The sequence below is a fragment of the Dermacentor variabilis genome, chromosome 6 (genome assembly GCF_050947875.1).
Source record: "Dermacentor variabilis isolate Ectoservices chromosome 6, ASM5094787v1, whole genome shotgun sequence".
Classification (NCBI taxonomy): domain Eukaryota; kingdom Metazoa; phylum Arthropoda; class Arachnida; order Ixodida; family Ixodidae; genus Dermacentor; species Dermacentor variabilis.
The window spans coordinates 39,418,333-39,439,843 of NC_134573.1; the positions used below are offsets into that span (position 1 = coordinate 39,418,333).

A 21,511-nucleotide genomic window follows, 5' to 3' on the forward strand; every position below is an offset into this window, starting at 1 on the left:
CGGCAACCGATGCGCTCACCTTAAGTTCTGCCTTAGGTTTCCATGCAAAAGCCTGCTCCCCTGAGAGCAAGCCTTTTTGCATGACTCTCGTGCGGCGCTTTGCATGCTGGCCAGGGACTACGCCAGAGGGCCCCTTGTTGTTCGAGTTGGCTGCAAGCTGCGGCACATCGTGAATCAAGGCTGCAATCTGACGCTCCAATGCATACCCGCACACATCCGATTGCCAGGCAACGAGGAGGCTGACTCCCTCGCCAAGGCGGCGCACGGTGAGCGCTTTCCCCTCACCCACTTGGTTACGAGCTTCGACGCGGCCAAGACAGCGGTTCTGCGCAGCCTCACTGCGCAACACTCTGATCCGTGCGTCGCGGCAGGAACGCCCCCGCGCCTGCTCCCGCGTGTGGGCCTCTCTCGGGCTGACTGCGCCTTCCTTCTCCGCTTGCGCATCGGCTGCTACAAAACAGCTGCGCGCACACACAGGCTCACGGGAACCGGCAGCCCCGTGTGTGGTAGCTGCGACGGCGTGGAGACACTGGAGCATCTTCTGCGTCACTGCCCGGCCTTCGGGACCGACAGGGAGGCTCTGTATGCCTCCTACCGCCGATGCGACTTGCCATCCACCACCCTGCAGTGCCTAATCTTCCCCAATGCTCACAGTTCCATCACGAAGCGTGCATTTTCGGCATTGATGGAATTTTGTGAAGCAACACACCTCAGAGCGCGGCTGTAGGCCCCGCAGACGCTTAGCTACATTGTCGCTTTTTTTGCCATTCCGGTCTCTCTCTCCTTTTTACTTCCGGTCACTATGTCCATCTTTTTCCCCCCATACCCCTTCCCCGTGCAGTGCTGTTGAGGTATTCTCCTGTGAGAGACAGTTACGGCACTGCGCTTATCTCTTCCATTTCTCTTTAAAAATCCCTTCACAACACGAAAACGGGCAGGTTACTGAAAGACAAACAAATTTCAATGCTTAGTTCTCAACACTCCGGGGGTAACAACTCGCACAGGGACGCAAAATACATTTCCTACTACACCAGACCTCGCGTTGCACAAAGGTGAATATGCTACGAGCTGGGAGAACAGCCACGAAAACCTAACTAGCGACCAAAACATAATAAACATCACTATACACATGACGCCTCGAAAGCGCCGCGCTACTGTCACCTTCACAAATTGGGACAAATTCCGGAAAGTGAGGCAGAATATCACTCACACAGGGCATGACTTAGGCACGTGGGCTAAAGGGCTTACAGAAACTAAGACAGCAGTTACAGACACGCATACAACTTCAGCGCCGGCAGACCGTCCCGACCCGCAACTCACACACGTCTGGAAAAAACGCAAAACGCTGTTGAGCGCCTTATCCCAGCAACCGCATAACAATCAGCTTCATGAAAAGGTAGATGATATAACTATTCCAGCGATGAATCATGCCCGGGTGCTCGAACGGACAGAATGGAACCATATTTGCGATAACATCCAGAATACGTTAGACAAAAACACACGAGACATCTTTTGCGTGCCCTGCTCGGCAGAAAGAAACAAGTGTACCATAGAGAAACACGCCAGCACACAAGGTATAAACAAAACATTTGATTAACTTTGTACCCTTTACATACCTGCGGCACATCAGTCACTGTACACAGACTATACGGGCCCCCCTTACGACAACATCGACAACATGGCAGAACTAAACCTAACATTGTTGCAAAACATTAGGGCGACGGCACTGGGTCCTGACGGCATCACATATACTGTTCTACGTAATCTGCCCGACGGAGATAAAGAAACCCTTCTCTCGCACATAAATGAGCATTGGAACACGGGCGCTCTCCCAGACGAATGGAGAACGTCATACATTACCATGATCCCAAAATCAGGGAAAAAAGCCACGCTTTACAACCTCAGACCAATATCCTTAACATCATGTATGGGCAAAACAATGGAACAGCTTGCATTGGAGAGACTAGAAGAACATTTTAATAACACGAAACATTTTCCGCACCAGCTCATAGGCTATCGCAAGAACATTTCCACACAGGACTTATTTATTATACTACAGAACACGCTTCTGCAGCCAAAGACAGCACAGACCCAAGCTCTTCTTGCAATACATATAGAGAAGGCATATGATAATGTTACAAACGATCACATACTCAAATCGGTTCACGACACTGGATGCGGCGCCAACATGTACAATTACATACGCAGTTTCCTTAAAGGTAGGGCAGCACGCTTCAAGGCAGCGCAGTTTTTTTCCTTCCCCATCAATATTTCCCGTGAAACACCTCAATAATCTATTATATTTTGCACGTTTATTAATCTTTCCATCACAGCGCTATCAAGGCAGCTATCCACAATCCTTAACCTTCACCACACTTTCTACGTCGACTATATTACCCTATGGCGCGAAACCGGATCTCCAGGCAACGTCCAAACCACCCTCCAGGAAGGCGTCGACACCATAGTTGACCACTTACACGAAGCCAGACTCCAACTGTCAGCAGAAAAGTCCGAACTTCTCCTCATGAATCGAACACAATACCAAAAGAAAACAAACGCCTTGATACAACTAATCCTATTAGGCAAACAGATACCAAAGGTTACATCGTAACGAATACTCGAATTTATCGTAAATCACAACAGCAATGCTATTTATAAAGTTATACAAAATAAAAAAGACTGCCGAACTCTCACGCACCTAATGCGAAGGATCATTAGCGAAAACACGGATTGAGAGAAGGAGCAACACAGTTCGTGACTGCACTCGTGTATAGTAGGCTTCTGTACACCGCCTCATTCCTAACATTGACACAAACACAAACTCGAAAACTCGAATCTTCACTCAACACCCTTCACAAGGCCGGTCTGAGTCTACCGATATACGCCTCAAATCATCGCCTTCAACACACGGGCCTCTACTCCATTTCGCAGAACTAACACAACACCGAGACAGAGAAGTCGCGCGCTTGTCTTGTACGGCGCAAGGATGCGACATCCTGCAACAAGCAGGGATCGCCCCTATCCAGTTGACACCAGTTAGTCAAAGCCCTCCGCTACCGCGCAACATTGCATTTACAAACATAGCTACTGTGGAAATTCACGCGATAATATATGCCATGCAAGAAGTCTCTCTACTCACTAAGCACTAGTCCAGTAACATCGACCTATATACAGACTCCAGCAAAGTCATTCGCAACATACAACACCGACTGTTGGAAAGACACCTACATGACCTCCGAATAGAATCCTGTTGGAAACACACCTACATGACACTCTAATAGAATCCTGTAACCGCAAACCGAACATTACAATCACCCTGCGTTGGGTGCCTGGTCACGCTGGGATCGAGGGAAATTAGTTTCTTCATCAATGTGCCCGCGAAATTAACCTCCGGGGGACCTCGATTCCCTGGCCAAATCCAACGACAGTGGGAGACGCTGCCACGTACAATGAGCAAATAGCTGAAGACTACAAGAACATCAAGGAAAACCGCACTATTTTGTCCCAACATCATCCTTCATTCAACACGGAACAAGCACATGTCCATCGCAAAGTTCAAACAAACACTCTTCTCACGCGACTAATGCTTTACAACTTCGGCTGGGGTAGCACAGCTCACTGCCCCAACTGTCCGGAGATAAGGGCAGGTACAGAACACATTCTGTACTCATGTAACACTGCCACTAACTCTCCTTATTTTCCTTCCCCTTCCCCTCCTTCCTGGAGTGTTGGGCTTCACTCGGACTCGGCGGATGAACAATGGGCCTTAGCGGAGCAAGCGCTCTACTTTACTGGACCTTAGTGTTGGCCTCAAATGAAGCTTGTTTTCCTCCTCCTCCTCTTCCGTTGATGACTCTGAACTATTTTGTATTTTCCAGATTTTGATATTTTTCGGTAAGACCAAGACGGTAGGCGTGGCGGTGATGTCATGCTGGCAACCCACCGTACACTTAGCTGCTCATTAATCGACATACCTTCGCCATCTTGAAGAGGCGGCGCAAGACAACGAAGACAGAAGGCAGCAGCACACAGCACTCACATGACAATGGATTATAATTTTTAAACCCCCTCACAGTGTAGCATTATATTAGAGGATTTTGCGTTTTTGCTTGCGCACTTGTAATGACGACATCGATGGGAGATCTCGTTGCTATGGGTTGTAGTACATAGGTTGTGTATGCCATCGAATAAAGTTAGTAGTGAGTACAGCGTTTTCCTGTGTGTTCCTGGGCCGGTATTTGGTAACGATGCCTTTTCCGATTCTATGCTTTCCCAGGCTTTTCGCGCTTGGCCAGTGGTCAGAGCGACGGTCTTTCCACATTATCAACGGGATCAGGCGGCCGTGTGTGGTGGATGATAACAATAGCATAGAATAAGGCATAAGGCATCGCTACAAAATAGCGGCCCTGCCTTCTGTTTTCGTCGTCTTGCACCGCCCCTTCAAAATGTTCAACCAGTACCAACTCGCCCAAATGTCGATCCTTCTATAGCTACGCCAATCAAAGGCTTATTTCTTGTCTGCCAAACTTCATATCCAGCTGCTATATTAGATGTATGCTATTGCCCTCCTGACGCTAAATCTTCATTCGTTGTTTCGCTACACGAATAACTCTATTCTGCAACGTCGACCCACCGTGACGGTTCTATCCCTTTTGTACGGCGATTTCAATTTTCCCTCCATAAACTGCCTTGACTTTCTATCATCTACGTAAGGCAATGACAAAGAATGCAAAATTTTGAACAGGTGCTTCACATTTGGTATTTCAAAGCTAACCTTGAAACCAACGACACTTATTGATAAAAATGCGCACACATTTGATCTCTTGCTGACGTCACATCCTGATAATGTCTTGTCACTAACAATTTTACTCGGATTGAGCGATCGCAAAATAGTTCACGGTTCCGGGCATGGTAGGCTATTGCACCCTAAAAAAGAAAGGAAATTACTAACACGGTACGATAAATGGGAGTATGCCAGCATGAATAGAGACTTAGCTGAGTTGTGCACTTGGTTCCCTGTTTGTTTTCTGGGTAGATCAGTTGAAACGAACTGGCTATTGTTTAAAATCAAAATGTCACTTGATTATTAAATACATACCCATCATTTATGTTATGAAGCACGTATCCTCCCCCTGGTTCAATAAATGTTTAATACGCCCGAAGAACAAAAAGAAATTTTCGAGCTGCCAAAATTTCTAACAACGCATGCGCTTGGGCAAGATACACCGCAGCAGAGAAAACATTTCAGCGCTTTGCAGCGGCAGCTAAGCAACGATTCCTTTCTACGACATTACCTACCATCTTGCGGAATAATATCAAGCAATTGTGGAAAACAAATGAGGACACCATAAAAGTGTCTCATTACGTGACCATCACAATAACCCTCTTCCTAAAACAGAGGTTCCTAATTTACTCAATGACACTTTTTTTTGTATTTGCCATCGAACCTAGTGATGGACTGCCCAATTTTCTAGAAACTTGTTTACCCTACTATGCCCGACATACTATTCAGCCCCATGGTATCAGCAAAGTAATTTACAATCTTAAGTTGTCATCTTCTGCAGGCATCGGTAGTATTAACACTAAGGTACTAAAGAATACCAAACATTATACAAGCGTCATCCTGTCTCATGTTTTCCAACAGGGCTTGTCATTAGGAGTGGTGCCACAGGACTGGAAGGTGGGCAAAATTATCCCCCTTCCAAAGGAACTACTTCACCACGTAACAGCTATCGACGCATTTCATTAACGGGTGTGTCCTCAAAATTGATAGAACACGTCATTTATTCGCATGTAACCAAGTTTCTAACCTCTGTTGGCTTCTCTCACCCACATGAGTATGGATTTCAAAAAGATATATCCTTTAGGACCCAGCTTGTATTATTTATTCATGACAGGAGCTCAAGCATCAATTACAATATTCCCATAGACGCCCTGTTCCGGGACTTTGAGAAAGTCTTTGAGAAGGTACCAGACAAACGGCTGTTCCTCAAGCTCTCTCACTTAAATCTTAACTCCTCTGTTTTCGACTGGCTCTGTGACTTCCTCGCAATGAGGAAACAGTTTGTCTGTACTAATGGACATACTTCGTCGTTAGCACCTGTTATATGCAGAGTTCCTCAAGACAACGTCCTCGGCCCATTACTTTTTTCTGATTTCCATCAGACCTACCGATCAACATCTCCTCCTGTATTCGCCTTTTCGCAGACGATTGTGTCATCTACCGTTGTATCCATAGTCTCTATGACAACAATTGCCTTCAATATAATTTATAAACGGTTGAAATCTGGTGTAATACTTTAAATGTAAAGAATACTTCGCATATCTCCTCCCACCACCGAGCTTACTACGAAGCATATAAATATGTCGTTTTTGGCTCCGTACTATTTTAAGCGTCATCGCCACCGGCACATCACAGTATCTCATGATCTCAGCTGGTGGCATCATATAGCAAGTACAACAAACGAAGCTAACCGCGTTCTTGGCTATGTCCAGCGTTAACTTAAGTTTACGCCAGCTCACGTAAAACTGCTAACGTACCAAACATTTGTCTGTCCCAAGCTGGAATATGTACGCGCAGCTTGGGACCAGCGTCAGATTAGCCTTCAAAAAGCTCTTGAATCCATCCAAAACTGCGCGATTAGATTTGTTTTTTGAGATTATTCTCACTATTCTAGCGTTACTGAACTAAAACAGAGTTAAGCTTCCCAGTCTTGAGTCACGCAGAAAAACAGCGCGCCTGTCCCTCTACCATAGGTTTTACCCCTCGTCTCTTGCTCGCTCGGTTATCATACCTGCTCATCGCCTTTCGCTCCGCAGCAGTCATCTAAAGCTGTATACCCACCGCGTGCGCGCACTACTGCGCATGCCAACTCATTTTTCAGTCGAACAGCGAACGACGGAATCATCTGCCCATCGAAGCTGCGCACCACTACAATCGTAGCCACTTCTAGTCATTCACCGAAGACCTCGTGCAAATGTAATACCCACCCCTCATGTAAAATCCCGCACCAGGGGCCTTTGATGTATGAATAAATAAATAAATAAATAAATAAATAAATAAATAAATAAATTTAAACGTTTTCCCGCGCGTAACAAAAGACTTAAACTTACGTTCAGGGTGTTGCTATTCTTGAAGTAGAAATATACGTAGTAGTAGCCCGCCGTAAATCCGGGGTGATTTGGATCCTTGTAGCCTAGCCAACCTTTGTGTCCACCGTCTTTATTCACAGCCGTTACGGAGTAAAGTCCCCAGTTATCCCTGTTTCCCCATCCGATCATATAGGCGTGGGGCTGAATGCCTAAAGTAGGACAAAACCTGCAAAAACAATGCGAGCACAAATTGAAAATATGGCCATCGAAAATTGCTTATCATTAAATGACGATCTTATCTTGCGTTGACACACCACTAATGCAAGGTATTGGGTGCCATGAACGCTCACACGAGTTCTGAAATCCGGACTTCAACTCGATTTTTAAATATGGTTAGCAATAGCGGTAAGGTGAACTAAAATTGACACAAACGCACCTCTGTTCCGTTTTCTGGAGATCACCCACTTTGGTACAGCCCAGACCGCCTAGACGGAATATGCACGTGAGACCGTCCGACCGCGATATCAAACCCACATCAGTGACAAGTAGGCGCTACCGTCACCAGTATTTGCAATCTGCAAACATCCCGGCGATCTGCACATCACCAAACCACATGAAGGAGACTTCTTGACAAACCCTAAAAAGTGGCAGCAGCAGTGACCTATTACGTGCAACAGGACCTGAAAGCCCTTGTGATCTGTCTTCTGCAAGTTAGTGTTAACGTTTGACGGAAAACATGGTATATTTTTTTGTTTTTCAACGCCTTCCCTGCTGCCAACTTCAACTTTAATCTGAAAGAGCTCTGACATATACCCATGGCTAAAGACTCGGCGAAACTAAGGGACGAAAAATTTGAGCGGACTTGATTAATTTCAAAGAGGAACTAAGTCAGGAAATGAGGTCCTTGCGACAGAGTATCAAACCTACATTACGAAGTAACACTCAAGAAGTGCGGAATAAACCAAAAACTTGCTTTCAAGCATTGAACAGACATAAAAGAGATGTGTCAGCTTTAGCCCAAACGCTAGACAAAGAAATGGTGAAGAATGCCAAACTAGCCAGAGATAACCACAAACTTCGTGCTAGACGTGAATCCTTAGAAAATAATACCTAGGATCTCGAGAATTGGCTTGGTCATGCACAGCAGCATTCACGCAACGTCAACCTCGAAGTAAAATGTGTTGTCAAGCCAAGCGGCGGAAAGGCAACCGCTGGCTTAGCTTTTGAGTTCCGTGCCACCGTCGTGCCACCCTCCGTGTGACATGCCACTAAGAGCGCTGTATTCTGCAACGGTTCGCTTTGGAACCGGTTCGCTCTCACGAATGCCATTGGTCGGCGCTTCATTGTCGTCATCCCTGGTGGGCGTGACAACAAATTTTGTTGTCACCACACAGGTTGTCAATCATCTGAAAAGGAACCCGTCGTTTGCTACAAGAGGAACAGCGGAGAAGTGGTTCGCTGGAGGGTCGCGCGCGGGGGCAAGCATGATCTTGAGGGTTGCTAGGGCAACCATGGACGTCTGCTAGTCTCGCGCTGGCCGGCGCGACGAGGGGGATGCCGATATTGGCTCCTTTGGTTGTGTTGCTGGCGAGCGTTGGCCAAAGACAGCGACGTAGACGAGAGGCAACGGTGCGAAGCGTAGGACATGAGCGAAGGCGAGTTCGGAAGGCATTTTAGGCACCCCAAAAACAGAGTGCGATGGATTTGCGACGAGCTAGAATATCGCGGAGCACAAGATTTAGTAGCATTGACACTGCGACGTAAGTGCTGTGCGTGCTACATTTTTTTTTCTTTTTTTACTACGGGTTGTTTTCAGCAGTGCGTCCGGAATGAAAAAGCTATCAGGTTATCTCAACCGTCAGTAAGTCGCATCATTACCGCATTGCTATGGCCATTACGACTGAGGGAAAAGAAAAAGGGGTGTCAGATTTCTCTACACGCTGCTGGAGAAAGCCCAAGACAGGGACGCTTTCTTGACCACGGCAAGATTCTTGAAGTTGTGAGGTGTGTGGGTGGAACTCTCGTCGCAATCGTCCACCCTAAAAAGCATAATGTAACCGCGAAAAGGACAACGGACGAAGGAGGAAACACACTGGACAAGCGCGCTTGATCAGTGTGTTTCCTTCTACGTTCGTTGGCGTTTGCGCGGTTACATTATGCATTCTAATATCGACCACCAACTAGCCCGCCTTTCTTTGTTATACAGCCTAAGAAACTCAGCCGCGGCTAAACAAAATCATATTAGAGCCGCGGCCTGCACACAGAGAACCCTTTTGATTGCTTAACGTATGGCGCACTACCTAGCGACAAAAATAATTAAAGCAAAGCAGATAAAATTATATCACTAGCTGTCAGCGTCGGAAGTTCAGTTAATACTGGGAATTAAATATGCAAGTGTTTTATACAAACCAATATTTGTTTCCCAAAATAGCAACATCCTTCAATTACTATAGCTTCCGCAAAGTACAGCCAAAAATGATGACGTGACCTTGCGACAGAACGTCGTTCGTTCATTGGTCTCCCTTGCGCCGCGACATTCCACTCTTTCTCCGAGTAACGTCACCTTGACGTAGCAGCCAGACGGAACCGGTTCAAAAGCGAACCGTTACAGCATACGGCCCCTGCTTTCATTAAAAGTGTACCCTCTTGTCAACACCGAGCCTCATAAACATTTGTTGTGCAAAAATTATTCAAATATAAAGTAAAAAAAAAAAAACAAGACTTAGCACTTGGTAAGTTCACGAAAAATCCGAGCACACCTATGCGCTACTTATAAGCTGAGAATGCGAAAGCGTGAATGTCCAATTGAATGCCGATGAGCAGTCCGAGTTACAAACTCCTCGCGTGAAAGCGGGCGAGTTTTGATTTGGCCTTATCGACGTGGTGTGAGAACCTAGCCGAGAGCTTGCGCGAACAATGCCGCTAACACAGGCTTCCGAGAACGAGGGCAAACGATGCCCTCTCCCCTGACTCTACATCTGCCGCGCTTGCGTCTACATTTCGCCAGCTCAACTCCGTCGAGGCCCGCTCGTGCCGTAGCTTCAAGCCATTCGGAACTCCGTCGACGCGTGCTTTTTGCGGCACGTTGCAACCAATGGCTGGTACAGACAGCGGACGCCGGCTTTTTCATTGAATGATCCATTCGATGCTTTCGCATCGATATTAAAGGGAAACTGAAGAGTCTGTCGAATGCAATAAGACGCTCGTATACGAATGCAGGAAACTTATAAACCGCGCAGGTAATTTTTTTTTTTTGGGGGGGGGGGGGCGTTTTACACTTAGGAGCGACGTAATCGTCGGTTAAAATTGCACTGTGGCTCCGCCCCCCGTCGAGCGCCGCGCGCTGCTGCTGACGCTGACGATGCGAGAGGAGACCGGAAACCGCGGCATACTGACGTCAGCACTGGTGTTCCGTTCCTTAGCAGTCTCTGCGACCGTGCTTGACCGTGCTCGTTTCTGCGTGCGTGCCATCATAATCGGCTTCGCTCGACCCTGCATTCCTTTGTCTGTGTGTATCTAGAGTGGTATCAATTGAAGTAGTGGAACGATCATGCCGGCGTTCTGTGCAGCCTACGGTTGCACGAACAGCGACCGCGACGACGTTCCGATGTTCCATTACTTCCCGTAAGACAAGAAGCCTTCAGCTAAGTGGGAGGCTGCTGTGAATCGAAAGAATTTAAAGCGCTCAAGAACATCAGCGCTGTGCTCTAACCACTTCCGTGACGACAATTACTACCAGAGTTTATCAATAATGCGTGAATGAGTGAGAGTACGACTTGCTGCTAGCAGGCTTTCTAAACGCAGCTCCATAAGGTTGGGGCAACGAACACACAAAGACGGGATGGGTGCGGGCGGATGGCCGGTAACTCGTCTTGGAAGACCTTATGTATACACTAACCCGTCCGAACCTGGATTTTGATTTACTGCTAGCGTGTTTAGCACGCTGAACGGAAGGTGCTTGTTTATCCCCCACCCTTGACGCAGGTTTCGTCGCAAACCGCCGTTAATTTTCTTTTCGCACGTGTGTTGTGAAACAGCCTACATGCAGCTACCATAACGCAGTGCAAGTGTAAAGTTTGCATGTGTTTGAAAGCCGGCATACGCCAGGACGCAGCGCTCCCCCTTCTCTCACGCACAGAGAGAAACCAGCCGTCTCACGTAGCCAACGGAATTCACCGCCTTTACGGCTCCGGTAACGAGTAGCGTGCAGATGATGCGCTCATGAAGGTCACTACACGTGCTACAAGAGCCGGAAAACTTTTCCCGCATCTAAACCGCCTGTGTAGATTGCCGACAGCTTTGGAGCAGCACACAAATGCCGATGATCGCTTCTCCGCTTACGCACCTCGAGGAGGCATGCAGAAGCATAATAGTAAAGTTGTTTGACCCTGAAACAAACTCATTGGATTGCTGAATGCAGCTTTGCAAAAAACATCCTCACAAAAGAACATTTCTAACACGAGGAGAGACTAGCGCTTCAGTTTCGTTCGCGTCGAAAGCACTGCTCGCTACCAGCATCTTTTGCTTCATCGAGAGGCCGGCTCATCGCAATCGGCTCGTACATGCAGGGAGCAACGCGGAACTCCTCAGAGAAACGCAAGCTATCGAAATTTGCGATTCCGTCTCAGCAAAACAGTGCCAAACCACTTTGCACCGTGCTTCATGTGTAGCCGCAGCGGCCGGTCCGGACGAACACCATTGTTGACGTCACCAGACGCCCGACCAATCACAGGCGGAAACGAGACGCGCGAGCTGTCCGAGTCTGCTGCTGCACTTTTCGTCGAAATAAAATCTGTTTGCGCTTTCTTTCGCTGAATTTCGATGCGATATTCGAATTCGGAGGGTTGAAAACCATCACGTTTCAATAATTTTTTCTGGAAAACCCTTCAGCTTCCCTTTAACCTCGCAAAGAGGCTCTCGGGAGGGGAAACAAGTCCAGTCAATAGTCAAGCCACATCTGGGGTGCTATAACGTAAGGCTATTCCAAACTTTTCTATTGCAATTCTGCAACCAGCCCTCAGGATTGGTGAAAAACGTTTTTGAACCATCCCCACTTCGCCTGTCTGTCATGTGACGTCACGAAAACCGCGATATCTTCTGATATGACAGGTACACACTGATTATGCATGATTGTACCGAAAAAAAGAAAAATGGATGTTCCTGATTCGACGCCTTTCCCCATTAGCCCTCGGCTATAGTTCAAAAATTTTGAGGCTGCACCCACTTCACCGGCCTTACACGCGACGTCATAAAACCGCGAAAACTCACCGCGTCAAAGAGACGTGGGTGCGTTAAAGATGCATTATAATGCCGAACACACTTGAATTTTTTTCTGAATAGCCGACTGCTGCCACGTTCCGAAGGGAATAAAAGATGGCTACCGCCGATCGCTCAGGCATTGACTACTGCACTTAACGGAGAGCATGGGCACAGAGAGCATGCGTACAATAAAATGTTTTCCGTGGCCGTGTAACGTTTTTAAATACTTTCGGCACGCTTACGACCTCGCTCTGCCAACTCTTCTTTACTGAGGATCCGTTTTAGTGGCATTTTTAACCTTCCGTTGCACGCCACCCCGACTTTGGACCAGCCACCTCAAGCTAAGTAAGGGAAAGCGAAACAATCGCAGACGCCGGCACCACCCTCTTAATCCAGTTATCAATTTGCAGTGTACTGACTCGGCCCCATCGAATCCCTCTAAACTTGAGCGTGCTCCTTGCCTCTTGTCAGACAATTAGGTAAGGCAAGCTGTTCCGTGTAGGTAATGTTATTCGGTTTTAAAGCAAAAAAAAAATAACCTCCTATAAACGACGACAGAACTTGATTGGACAGCTAGGCAACCCTGCGGGTCACCGCCCGATGCTGGCGTCGGCGGTTACGCAAATTTCACGTCAGGAGATTGGAATAAAAACATATTACATTCGTTTTACGTTGTGGGGCCCCTGGCTGTCTTGTCGCCGTAGGCAGTGTCGCGCCCTTTCTTTTTTATTCATCTTCCTTTGACTCAGGAGTTCAGAAGGCGTTCTCTACTCGTGCGCTCGGTTCTTTGTGAGAACTCGAGCGAAACAAAAGTTCGGGGTGAGCTGCACACACAACTAAACACCGAAAACATCTCGAGGTAAGCTTAGACCAAAGAGAAAGGACTTCAACAAGAGAGGACACTCGACGAAAAGTGGCAACAGGAAATACGTCACGCCTGTATTAATGTCATCCGTTGGCTGCCAGGAGCATCGGAAGAAAGTGAAATGAAGTTCCACGACATAGGCTGATTATTTTTATTCTTTCCGGCGAAAACTCAAAAAAAGTTTTGCATACCAATGAATTTATACTTTCCAACGTATTTTTCTTCTTTACCTAGCAACAATCTAACGGCACGCCAGAAAAGCAAGATGCATGCGCAACGCGCCAGACACGCCGCAGAAGCGAGCGAGGCCGCCTGATCGAGCGAGTTAGCCTGATCGGTGATCCGTCTCATTTTTTATGCATCCTATTGTTTCGACCTATTCCCTACCTATTATTGCGTTCCTTCTGCAATTCCACACGGCACCACAGCACTATTGGACTATGGTAAGTTCAGAAATCTTGTTTGACATTCTGCGACTCATTTCAAGCAATTGAGGCTTATGACACGTAAACTAGACTTGTAACGCAGCTGGCAAAAAAAAAAACAGCTTAGCCGTACTGGCGCAATAACTCATAATGGGAGATGGTTGCGGCGCTTTCGATGGGTCCCACATTATTGTAACTAATTTAGGTAGCTTTTCGGTGCGCACGCCGCATGGGGTTGTCACGCACTTAGTGAAAATGATCTCGGCCGTCTGAATCAGTTAGTTTCGCGCGTAACGAATGTTACTGGGACAAGTTCGCGACGCCTTCTCTGACCCCGAGAACTACTCAAATTACATTTCGCTACTTTTGGGATACCTTTGATGCAAGCTCGCGGCTGCTGGCGTTGTGACACTGAGAAAAGCCGTTGTTCGGCCGTGTGACGCCGTTAGTTTCGCGCGTATATAACCTTAATGGGACAAGTTTGTGATGGTTCCACAGACCCGAAGCATAATTGTCGTTACTTCGTTACTTTTGGGATACGTTTGATGTAAGCTCTCCGCTTCTGGCGTTGTGACACAGTTAACGAAGAGCAGTTGTTCGGCAGCGTGAGGCAGCTAGTTTCGCGTCTATACGATCTTACTGGGACAAGATTGTGACGCTTTCTCTGACGCCGAGCATCATTGCAGTTATTTCGTTACTTTTGGGATAATTTTGATGCAAGCTCGCCGCTTCTCGCGTTGTGACACAGTTAACGAAGAGCAGTTGTTCGGCCGTGCGACGTAGTTAGTTTCGCGTGTATACAATCTTACTGGGACAAGATTGTCAAGCTTTCTCTGACGCCGAGCATTATTGTAGATATTTCGTTACTTTTGAGATACTTTTGATGCAAGCTCGCCGCTTCTGGCGTTGTGACACAGTTAGCGAAGAGCAGTTGTTCGGCAGCGTGAGGCAGCTAGTTTCGCGTGTATACAATCTTACTGGGACAGATTTGTGACGCTTTCTCTGACGCCGAGCATCATTGTAGTTATTTCGTTACTTTTGGGATAATTTTAATGCAAGCTCGCCGCTTCTGGCGTTATGACACAGTTAACGAAGAGCAGTTGTTCGGCAGCGTGAGGCAGCTAGTTTCGCGTGTCTACAATCTTACTGGGACAAGATTGTCAAGCTTTCTCTGACCCCGAGCATTATTGTAGTTATTTCATTACTTTTCGGATACTTTCGATGCAAGCTCGCCGCTTCTGGCGTTGTGACACAGTTAACGAAGAGCAGTTGTTCGGCCGTGCGACGCAATTAGTTTCGCGTGTATACAATTTTACTGGGACAAGATTGTCAAGCTTTCTTTGACGCCGAGCATTACTGTAGGTATTTCGTTATTTTTGGGATACTTTTGATGCAAGCTCTCCGCTTCTTGCGTTGTGACACAGTTAACGAAGAGCAGTTGTTCGGCAGCGTGAGGCAGCTAGTTTCGCGTGTGTACGATCTTACTGGGACAAGATTGTGACGCTTTTTCTGACGCCGAGCATCATTGTAGTTATTTAGTTACTTTTGGGATACTTTTGATGCAAGCTCTCTGCTTGTGGCGTTGTGACGCAGTTAAAGAAAAACAGTTGTTCGGCCGTGCGACGCAGTTAGTTTCGCGCGCATACAATCTTACGGCGACAAGATTGTCAAGCTTTCACTGACGCCGAGCATTATTGTAGATATTTCGTTACTTTTGAGATACTTTTGATGCACGCTCGCCGCTTCTGGCGTTGTGACACAGTTAGCGAAGAGCAGTTGTTCGGCAGCGTGAGGCAGCTAGTTTCGCGTGTATACAATCTTACTGGGACAGATTTGTGACGCTTTCTCTGACGCCGAGCATCATTGTAGTTATTTCGTTACTTTTGGGATAATTTTAATGCAAGCTCGCCGCTTCTGGCGTTATGACACAGTTAACGAAGAGCAGTTGTTCGGCAGCGTGAGGCAGCTAGTTTCGCGTGTCTACAATCTTACTGGGACAAGATTGTCAAGCTTTCTCTGACCCCGAGCATTATTGTAGTTATTTCATTACTTTTCGGATACTTTCGATGCAAGCTCGCCGCTTCTGGCGTTGTGACACAGTTAACGAAGAGCAGTTGTTCGGCCGTGCGACGCAATTAGTTTCGCGTGTATACAATTTTACTGGGACAAGATTGTCAAGCTTTCTTTGACGCCGAGCATTACTGTAGGTATTTCGTTATTTTTGGGATACTTTTGATGCAAGCTCTCCGCTTCTTGCGTTGTGACACAGTTAACGAAGAGCAGTTGTTCGGCAGCGTGAGGCAGCTAGTTTCGCGTGTGTACGATCTTACTGGGACAACATTGTGACGCTTTTTCTGACGCCGAGCATCATTGTAGTTATTTAGTTACTTTTGGGATACTTTTGATGCAAGCTCTCTGCTTGTGGCGTTGTGACGCAGTTAAAGAAAAACAGTTGTTCGGCCGTGCGACGCAGTTAGTTTCGCGCGCATACAATCTTACGGCGACAAGATTGTCAAGCTTTCACTGACGCCGAGCATTATTGTAGATATTTCGTTCCTTTTGGGACACTTTTGATGCAAGCTCGCTGCTTCTGGCGTTGTGACACAGTTAACGAAGAGCAGTTGTTCGGCAGCGTGAGGCAGCCAGATTCGCGTGTATACAATCTTACTGGGACAAGATTGTGACGCTTTTTCTGACGCCGAGCATCATTGCAGTTATTTAGTTACTTTTGGGATACTTTCGATGCAAGCTCTCCGCTTCTGGCGTTGTGACACAGTTAACGAAAAGCAGTTGTTCGGCCGTGCGACGAAGATAGTTTCGCCTGTATATAACTTTACTGGGACAACTTTCTGACGCTTTCCCTGAGGCCGAGCATTATTGTAGTTATTTCGTTACTTTTGGGACACTTTTGATGCAAGCTCGCTGCTTCTGGCGTTATGACACAGTTAACGAAGAGCAGCTGTTCGGCAGCGTGATGCAGCCAGTTTCGCGTGTATAGAATCTTACTGGGACAAGATTGTGACGCTTTTTCTGACGCCGAGCATCATTGTAGTTATTTAGTTACTTTTGAAATACTTTTGATGCAAGCTCTTCGCTTCTGGCGTTGTGACACAGTTAACGAACAACAGCTGTTGGGCAGCGTGAGGCAGCTAGTTTCGCGTGTATACAATGTTACTGGGACAAGATTGTGACGCTTTCTCTGACGCCGAGCATCATTGTAGTTATTTCGTTACTTTTGGGATACTTTTGATGCAAACGATCCGCTTCTGGCGTTGTGACACAGTTAACGAAGAGCAGTTGTTCTGCAGCGTGAGGCATCTAGTTTCGCATGTATACAATCTTACTGGGACAAGATTGTGACGCTTTTTCTGACGCCGAGCATCATTGTAGTTATTTCATTACTTTTGGGATAATTTTGATGCAAGCCCGCCGCTTCTGGCGTTGCTACACAGTTAACGGAGAGCAGCTGTTCGGCCGTGCGACGCAGTTAGTTTCGCGTGTATACAATCTTACTGGGACAAGATTCTGGCGCTTTCCCTGAGGCCGAGCATTACTGTAGTTATTTCGTTACTTTTGGGATACTTTTGATGCAAGCTCTCCGCTTCTGGCGTTGTGACACAGTTAACGAAGAGCAGTTGTTCTGCAGCGTGAGGCATCTAGTTTCGCATGTATACAATCTTACTGGGACAAGATTGTGACGCTTTCTCTGACGCCGAGCTTCATTGTAGTTATTTCGTTACTTTTGGGATACTTTTGATGCAAGCTCGCCGCTTCTGGCGTTGTGACGTAGTAGACGAAGAGCAGTTGTTCGGCCGTGCGACGCAGTTTGTTTCGCGTGTATACAATCTTACTGGGACAAGATTGACAAGCTTTCTCTGACCCCGAGCACTATTGTAGTTATTTTGTTACTTTTGGGATACTTTTGATGCAAGCTCGCCGCTTCTGGCGTTGTGACACAGTTAACGAAAAGCAGTTGTTCGGCCGTGCGACCAAGATAGTTTCGCCTGTATATAACTTTACTGGAACAAGTTTCTGACGCTTTCCCTGAGGCCGAGCATTATTGTAGTTATTTCGTTACTTGTGGGACACTTTTGATGCAAACTCGCTGCTTCTGGCATTGTGACACAGTTAACGAAGAGCAGTTGTTCGGCAGCGTGAGGCAGCTAGTTTCGCGTGTATACAATATTACTGGGACAAGATTGTGACGCTTTCTCTGGCGCCGAGCATCATTGTAGTTATTGCGTTACTTTTGGGATAATTTTGATGCAAACTCACCGCTTCTGGCGTTGTGACACAGTTAACGAAGAGCAGTTGTTCGGCCGTGCGACGCAGTTAGTTTCGCGTGTATACAATCTTACTGGGACAAGATTGTCAAGCTTTCTTTGACGCCGAGCATTACTGTAGGTATTTCGTTACTTTTGGGATAATTTTGATGCAAACTCACCGCTTCTGGCGTTGTGACACAGTTAACGAAGGGCAGTTGTTCGGCCGTGCGACGCAGTTAGTTTCGCGTGTATACAATCTTACTGGGGCACGATTGTGACGCTTTCTCTGACGCCGAGCATCATTGTAGTTATTTAGTTACTTTTGGGATACTTTTGATGCAAGCTCTGCGCTTCTGGGGTTGTGACACAGTTAACGAAGAGCAGTTGTTCGGCAGCGTGAGGCAGCCAGTTTCGCGTGTATGGAATCTTACTGGGACAAGATTGTGACGCTTTCTCTGACGCCGAGCATCATTGTAGTTATTTCGTTACTTTTGGGATAATTTTGATGCAAGCTCACCGCTTCTGGCGTTGTGACACAGTTAACGAAAAGCAGTTGTTCGGCCGTGCGACGAAGATAGTTTCGCCTGTATATAACTTTACTGGGACAACTTTCTGACGCTTTCCCTGAGGCCGAGCATTATTGTAGTTATTTCGTTACTTTTGGGACACTTTTGATGCAAGCTCGCTGCTTCTGGGGTTGTGACACAGTTGACGAAGAGCAGTTGTTCGGCAGCGTGAGGCAGCCAGTTTCGCGTGTATAGAATCTTACTGGGACAAGATTGTGACGCTTTCTCTGACGCCGAGCATCATTGTAGTTATTTCGTTACTTTTGGGATACTTTTGATGCAAGCCCGCCGCTTCTGGCGTTGCTACATAGTTAACGGAGAGCAGCTGTCCGGCCGTGCGACGCAGTTTGTTTCGCGTGTATACAATCTTACTGGGACAAGATTGTGACGCTTTCTCTGACGCTGAGCATTATTGTAGTTATTTCGTTACTTTTGGGATACTTTTGATGCAAGTTCGCCGCTTCTTGCGTTGTGACACAGTTAACGAAGAGCAGTTGTTCGGCAGTGTGAGGCAGCTAGTTTAGCGTGAATACAATCTTACTGGGACAAGATTGCCGCGCTTTCTCTGACGCCGAACGTCATTGTAGGTTTTTCGTTACTTTTGGGATACTTTTGATGCAAGCTCTCCGCTTCTGGCGTGTTGACAGAGTTAACGAAGAGCAGTTGTTCGGCAGCGTGAGGCAGCTAGTTTCGCGTGTATACAATCTTACTGGGACAAGATTGTGACGCTTTCTCTGACGCCGAGCATCATTGTAGTTATTTCGTTACTTTTGGCATAATTTTGATGCAAGCTCTCTGCTTGTGGCGTTGTGACGCAGTTAAAAAAGAACAGTTGTTCGGCAGCGTGAGGCAGCTAGTTTCGCGTGTATACAATCTTACTGGGACAAGATTGTGACGCTTTCTCTCACGCCGAGCATCATTGTAGTTATTTAGTTACTTTTGGGATACTTTTTATGCAAACGATCCGCTTCTGGCGTTGTGACACAGTTAACGAAGAGCAGTTGTTCTGCAGCGTGAGGCATCTAGTTTCGCATGTATACAATCTTACTGGGACAAGATTGTGACGCTTTTTCTGACGCCGAGCATCATTGTAGTTATTTCATTACTTTTGGGATAATTTTGATGCAAGCCCGCCGCTTCTGGCGTTGCTACACAGTTAACGGAGAGCAGCTGTTCGGCCGTGCGACGCAGTTAGTTTCGCGTGTATACAATCTTACTGGGACAAGATTCTGGCGCTTTCCCTGAGGCCGAGCATTACTGTAGTTATTTCGTTACTTTTGGGATACTTTTGATGCAAGCTCTCCGCTTCTGGCGTTGTGACACAGTTAACGAAGAGCAGTTGTTCTGCAGCGTGAGGCATCTAGTTTCGCATGTATACAATCTTACTGGGACAAGATTGTGACGCTTTCTCTGACGCCGAGCTTCATTGTAGTTATTTCGTTACTTTTGGGATACTTTTGATGCAAGCTCGCCGCTTCTGGCGTTGTGACGTAGTAGACGAAGAGCAGTTGTTCGGCCGTGCGACGCAGTTTGTTTCGCGTGTATACAATCTTACTGGGACAAGATTGACAAGCTTTCTCTGACCCCGAGCACTATTGTAGTTATTTTGTTACTTTTGGGATACTTTTGATGCAAGCTCGCCGCTTCTGGCGTTGTGACACAGTTAACGAAAAGCAGTTGTTCGGCCGTGCGACCAAGATAGTTTCGCCTGTATATAACTTTACTGGAACAAGTTTCTGACGCTTTCCCTGAGGCCGAGCATTATTGTAGTTATTTCGTTACTTGTGGGACACTTTTGATGCAAACTCGCTGCTTCTGGCATTGTGACACAGTTAACGAAGAGCAGTTGTTCGGCAGCGTGAGGCAGCTAGTTTCGCGTGTATACAATATTACTGGGACAAGATTGTGACGCTTTCTCTGGCGCCGAGCATCATTGTAGTTATTGCGTTACTTTTGGGATAATTTTGATGCAAACTCACCGCTTCTGGCGTTGTGACACAGTTAACGAAGAGCAGTTGTTCGGCCGTGCGACGCAGTTAGTTTCGCGTGTATACAATCTTACTGGGACAAGATTGTCAAGCTTTCTTTGACGCCGAGCATTACTGTAGGTATTTCGTTACTTTTGGGATAATTTTGATGCAAACTCACCGCTTCTGGCGTTGTGACACAGTTAACGAAGGGCAGTTGTTCGGCCGTGCGACGCAGTTAGTTTCGCGTGTATACAATCTTACTGGGGCACGATTGTGACGCTTTCTCTGACGCCGAGCATCATTGTAGTTATTTAGTTACTTTTGGGATACTTTTGATGCAAGCTCTGCGCTTCTGGGGTTGTGACACAGTTAACGAAGAGCAGTTGTTCGGCAGCGTGAGGCAGCCAGTTTCGCGTGTATAGAATCTTACTGGGACAAGATTGTGACGCTTTCTCTGACGCCGAGCATCATTGTAGTTATTTCGTTACTTTTGGGATAATTTTGATGCAAGCTCACCGCTTCTGGCGTTGTGACACAGTTAACGAAAAGCAGTTGTTCGGCCGTGCGACGAAGATAGTTTCGCCTGTATATAACTTTACTGGGACAACTTTCTGACGCTTTCCCTGAGGCCGAGCATTATTGTAGTTATTTCGTTACTTTTGGGACACTTTTGATGCAAGCTCGCTGCTTCTGGGGTTGTGACACAGTTGACGAAGAGCAGTTGTTCGGCAGCGTGAGGCAGCCAGTTTCGCGTGTATAGAATCTTACTGGGACAAGATTGTGACGCTTTCTCTGACGCCGAGCATCATTGTAGTTATTTCGTTACTTTTGGGATACTTTTGATGCAAGCTATCCGCTTCTGGCATTGTGACACAGTTAACGAAGAGCAGTTGTTCTGCAGCGTGAGGCATCTAGTTTCGCATGTATACAATCTTACTGGGACAAGATTGTGACGCTTTCTCTGACGCCGAGCATCATTGTAGTTATTTCGTTACTTTTGGGATAATTTTGATGCAAGCCCGCCGCTTCTGGCGTTGCTACACAGTTAACGGAGAGCAGCTGTCCGGCC

General features: G+C 46.9%; 1 protein-coding gene across 1 annotated transcript in view; it reads right to left on the reverse strand.

Moving 5' to 3' along the window:
* LOC142586095 (uncharacterized) overlaps window positions 1–7,318 on the reverse strand; it is a 154,320-nt gene extending 147,002 nt beyond the window's left edge. Inside the window, exon 1 of the mRNA XM_075697354.1 lies at window positions 7,114–7,318. Within this exon, the coding sequence (XP_075553469.1) occupies window positions 7,114–7,281 (168 nt within the window). The 5' untranslated portion in view covers window positions 7,282–7,318. The remainder of the gene's footprint in view (window positions 1–7,113) is intronic.
* Window positions 7,319–21,511: the final 14,193 nt, after the last annotated feature.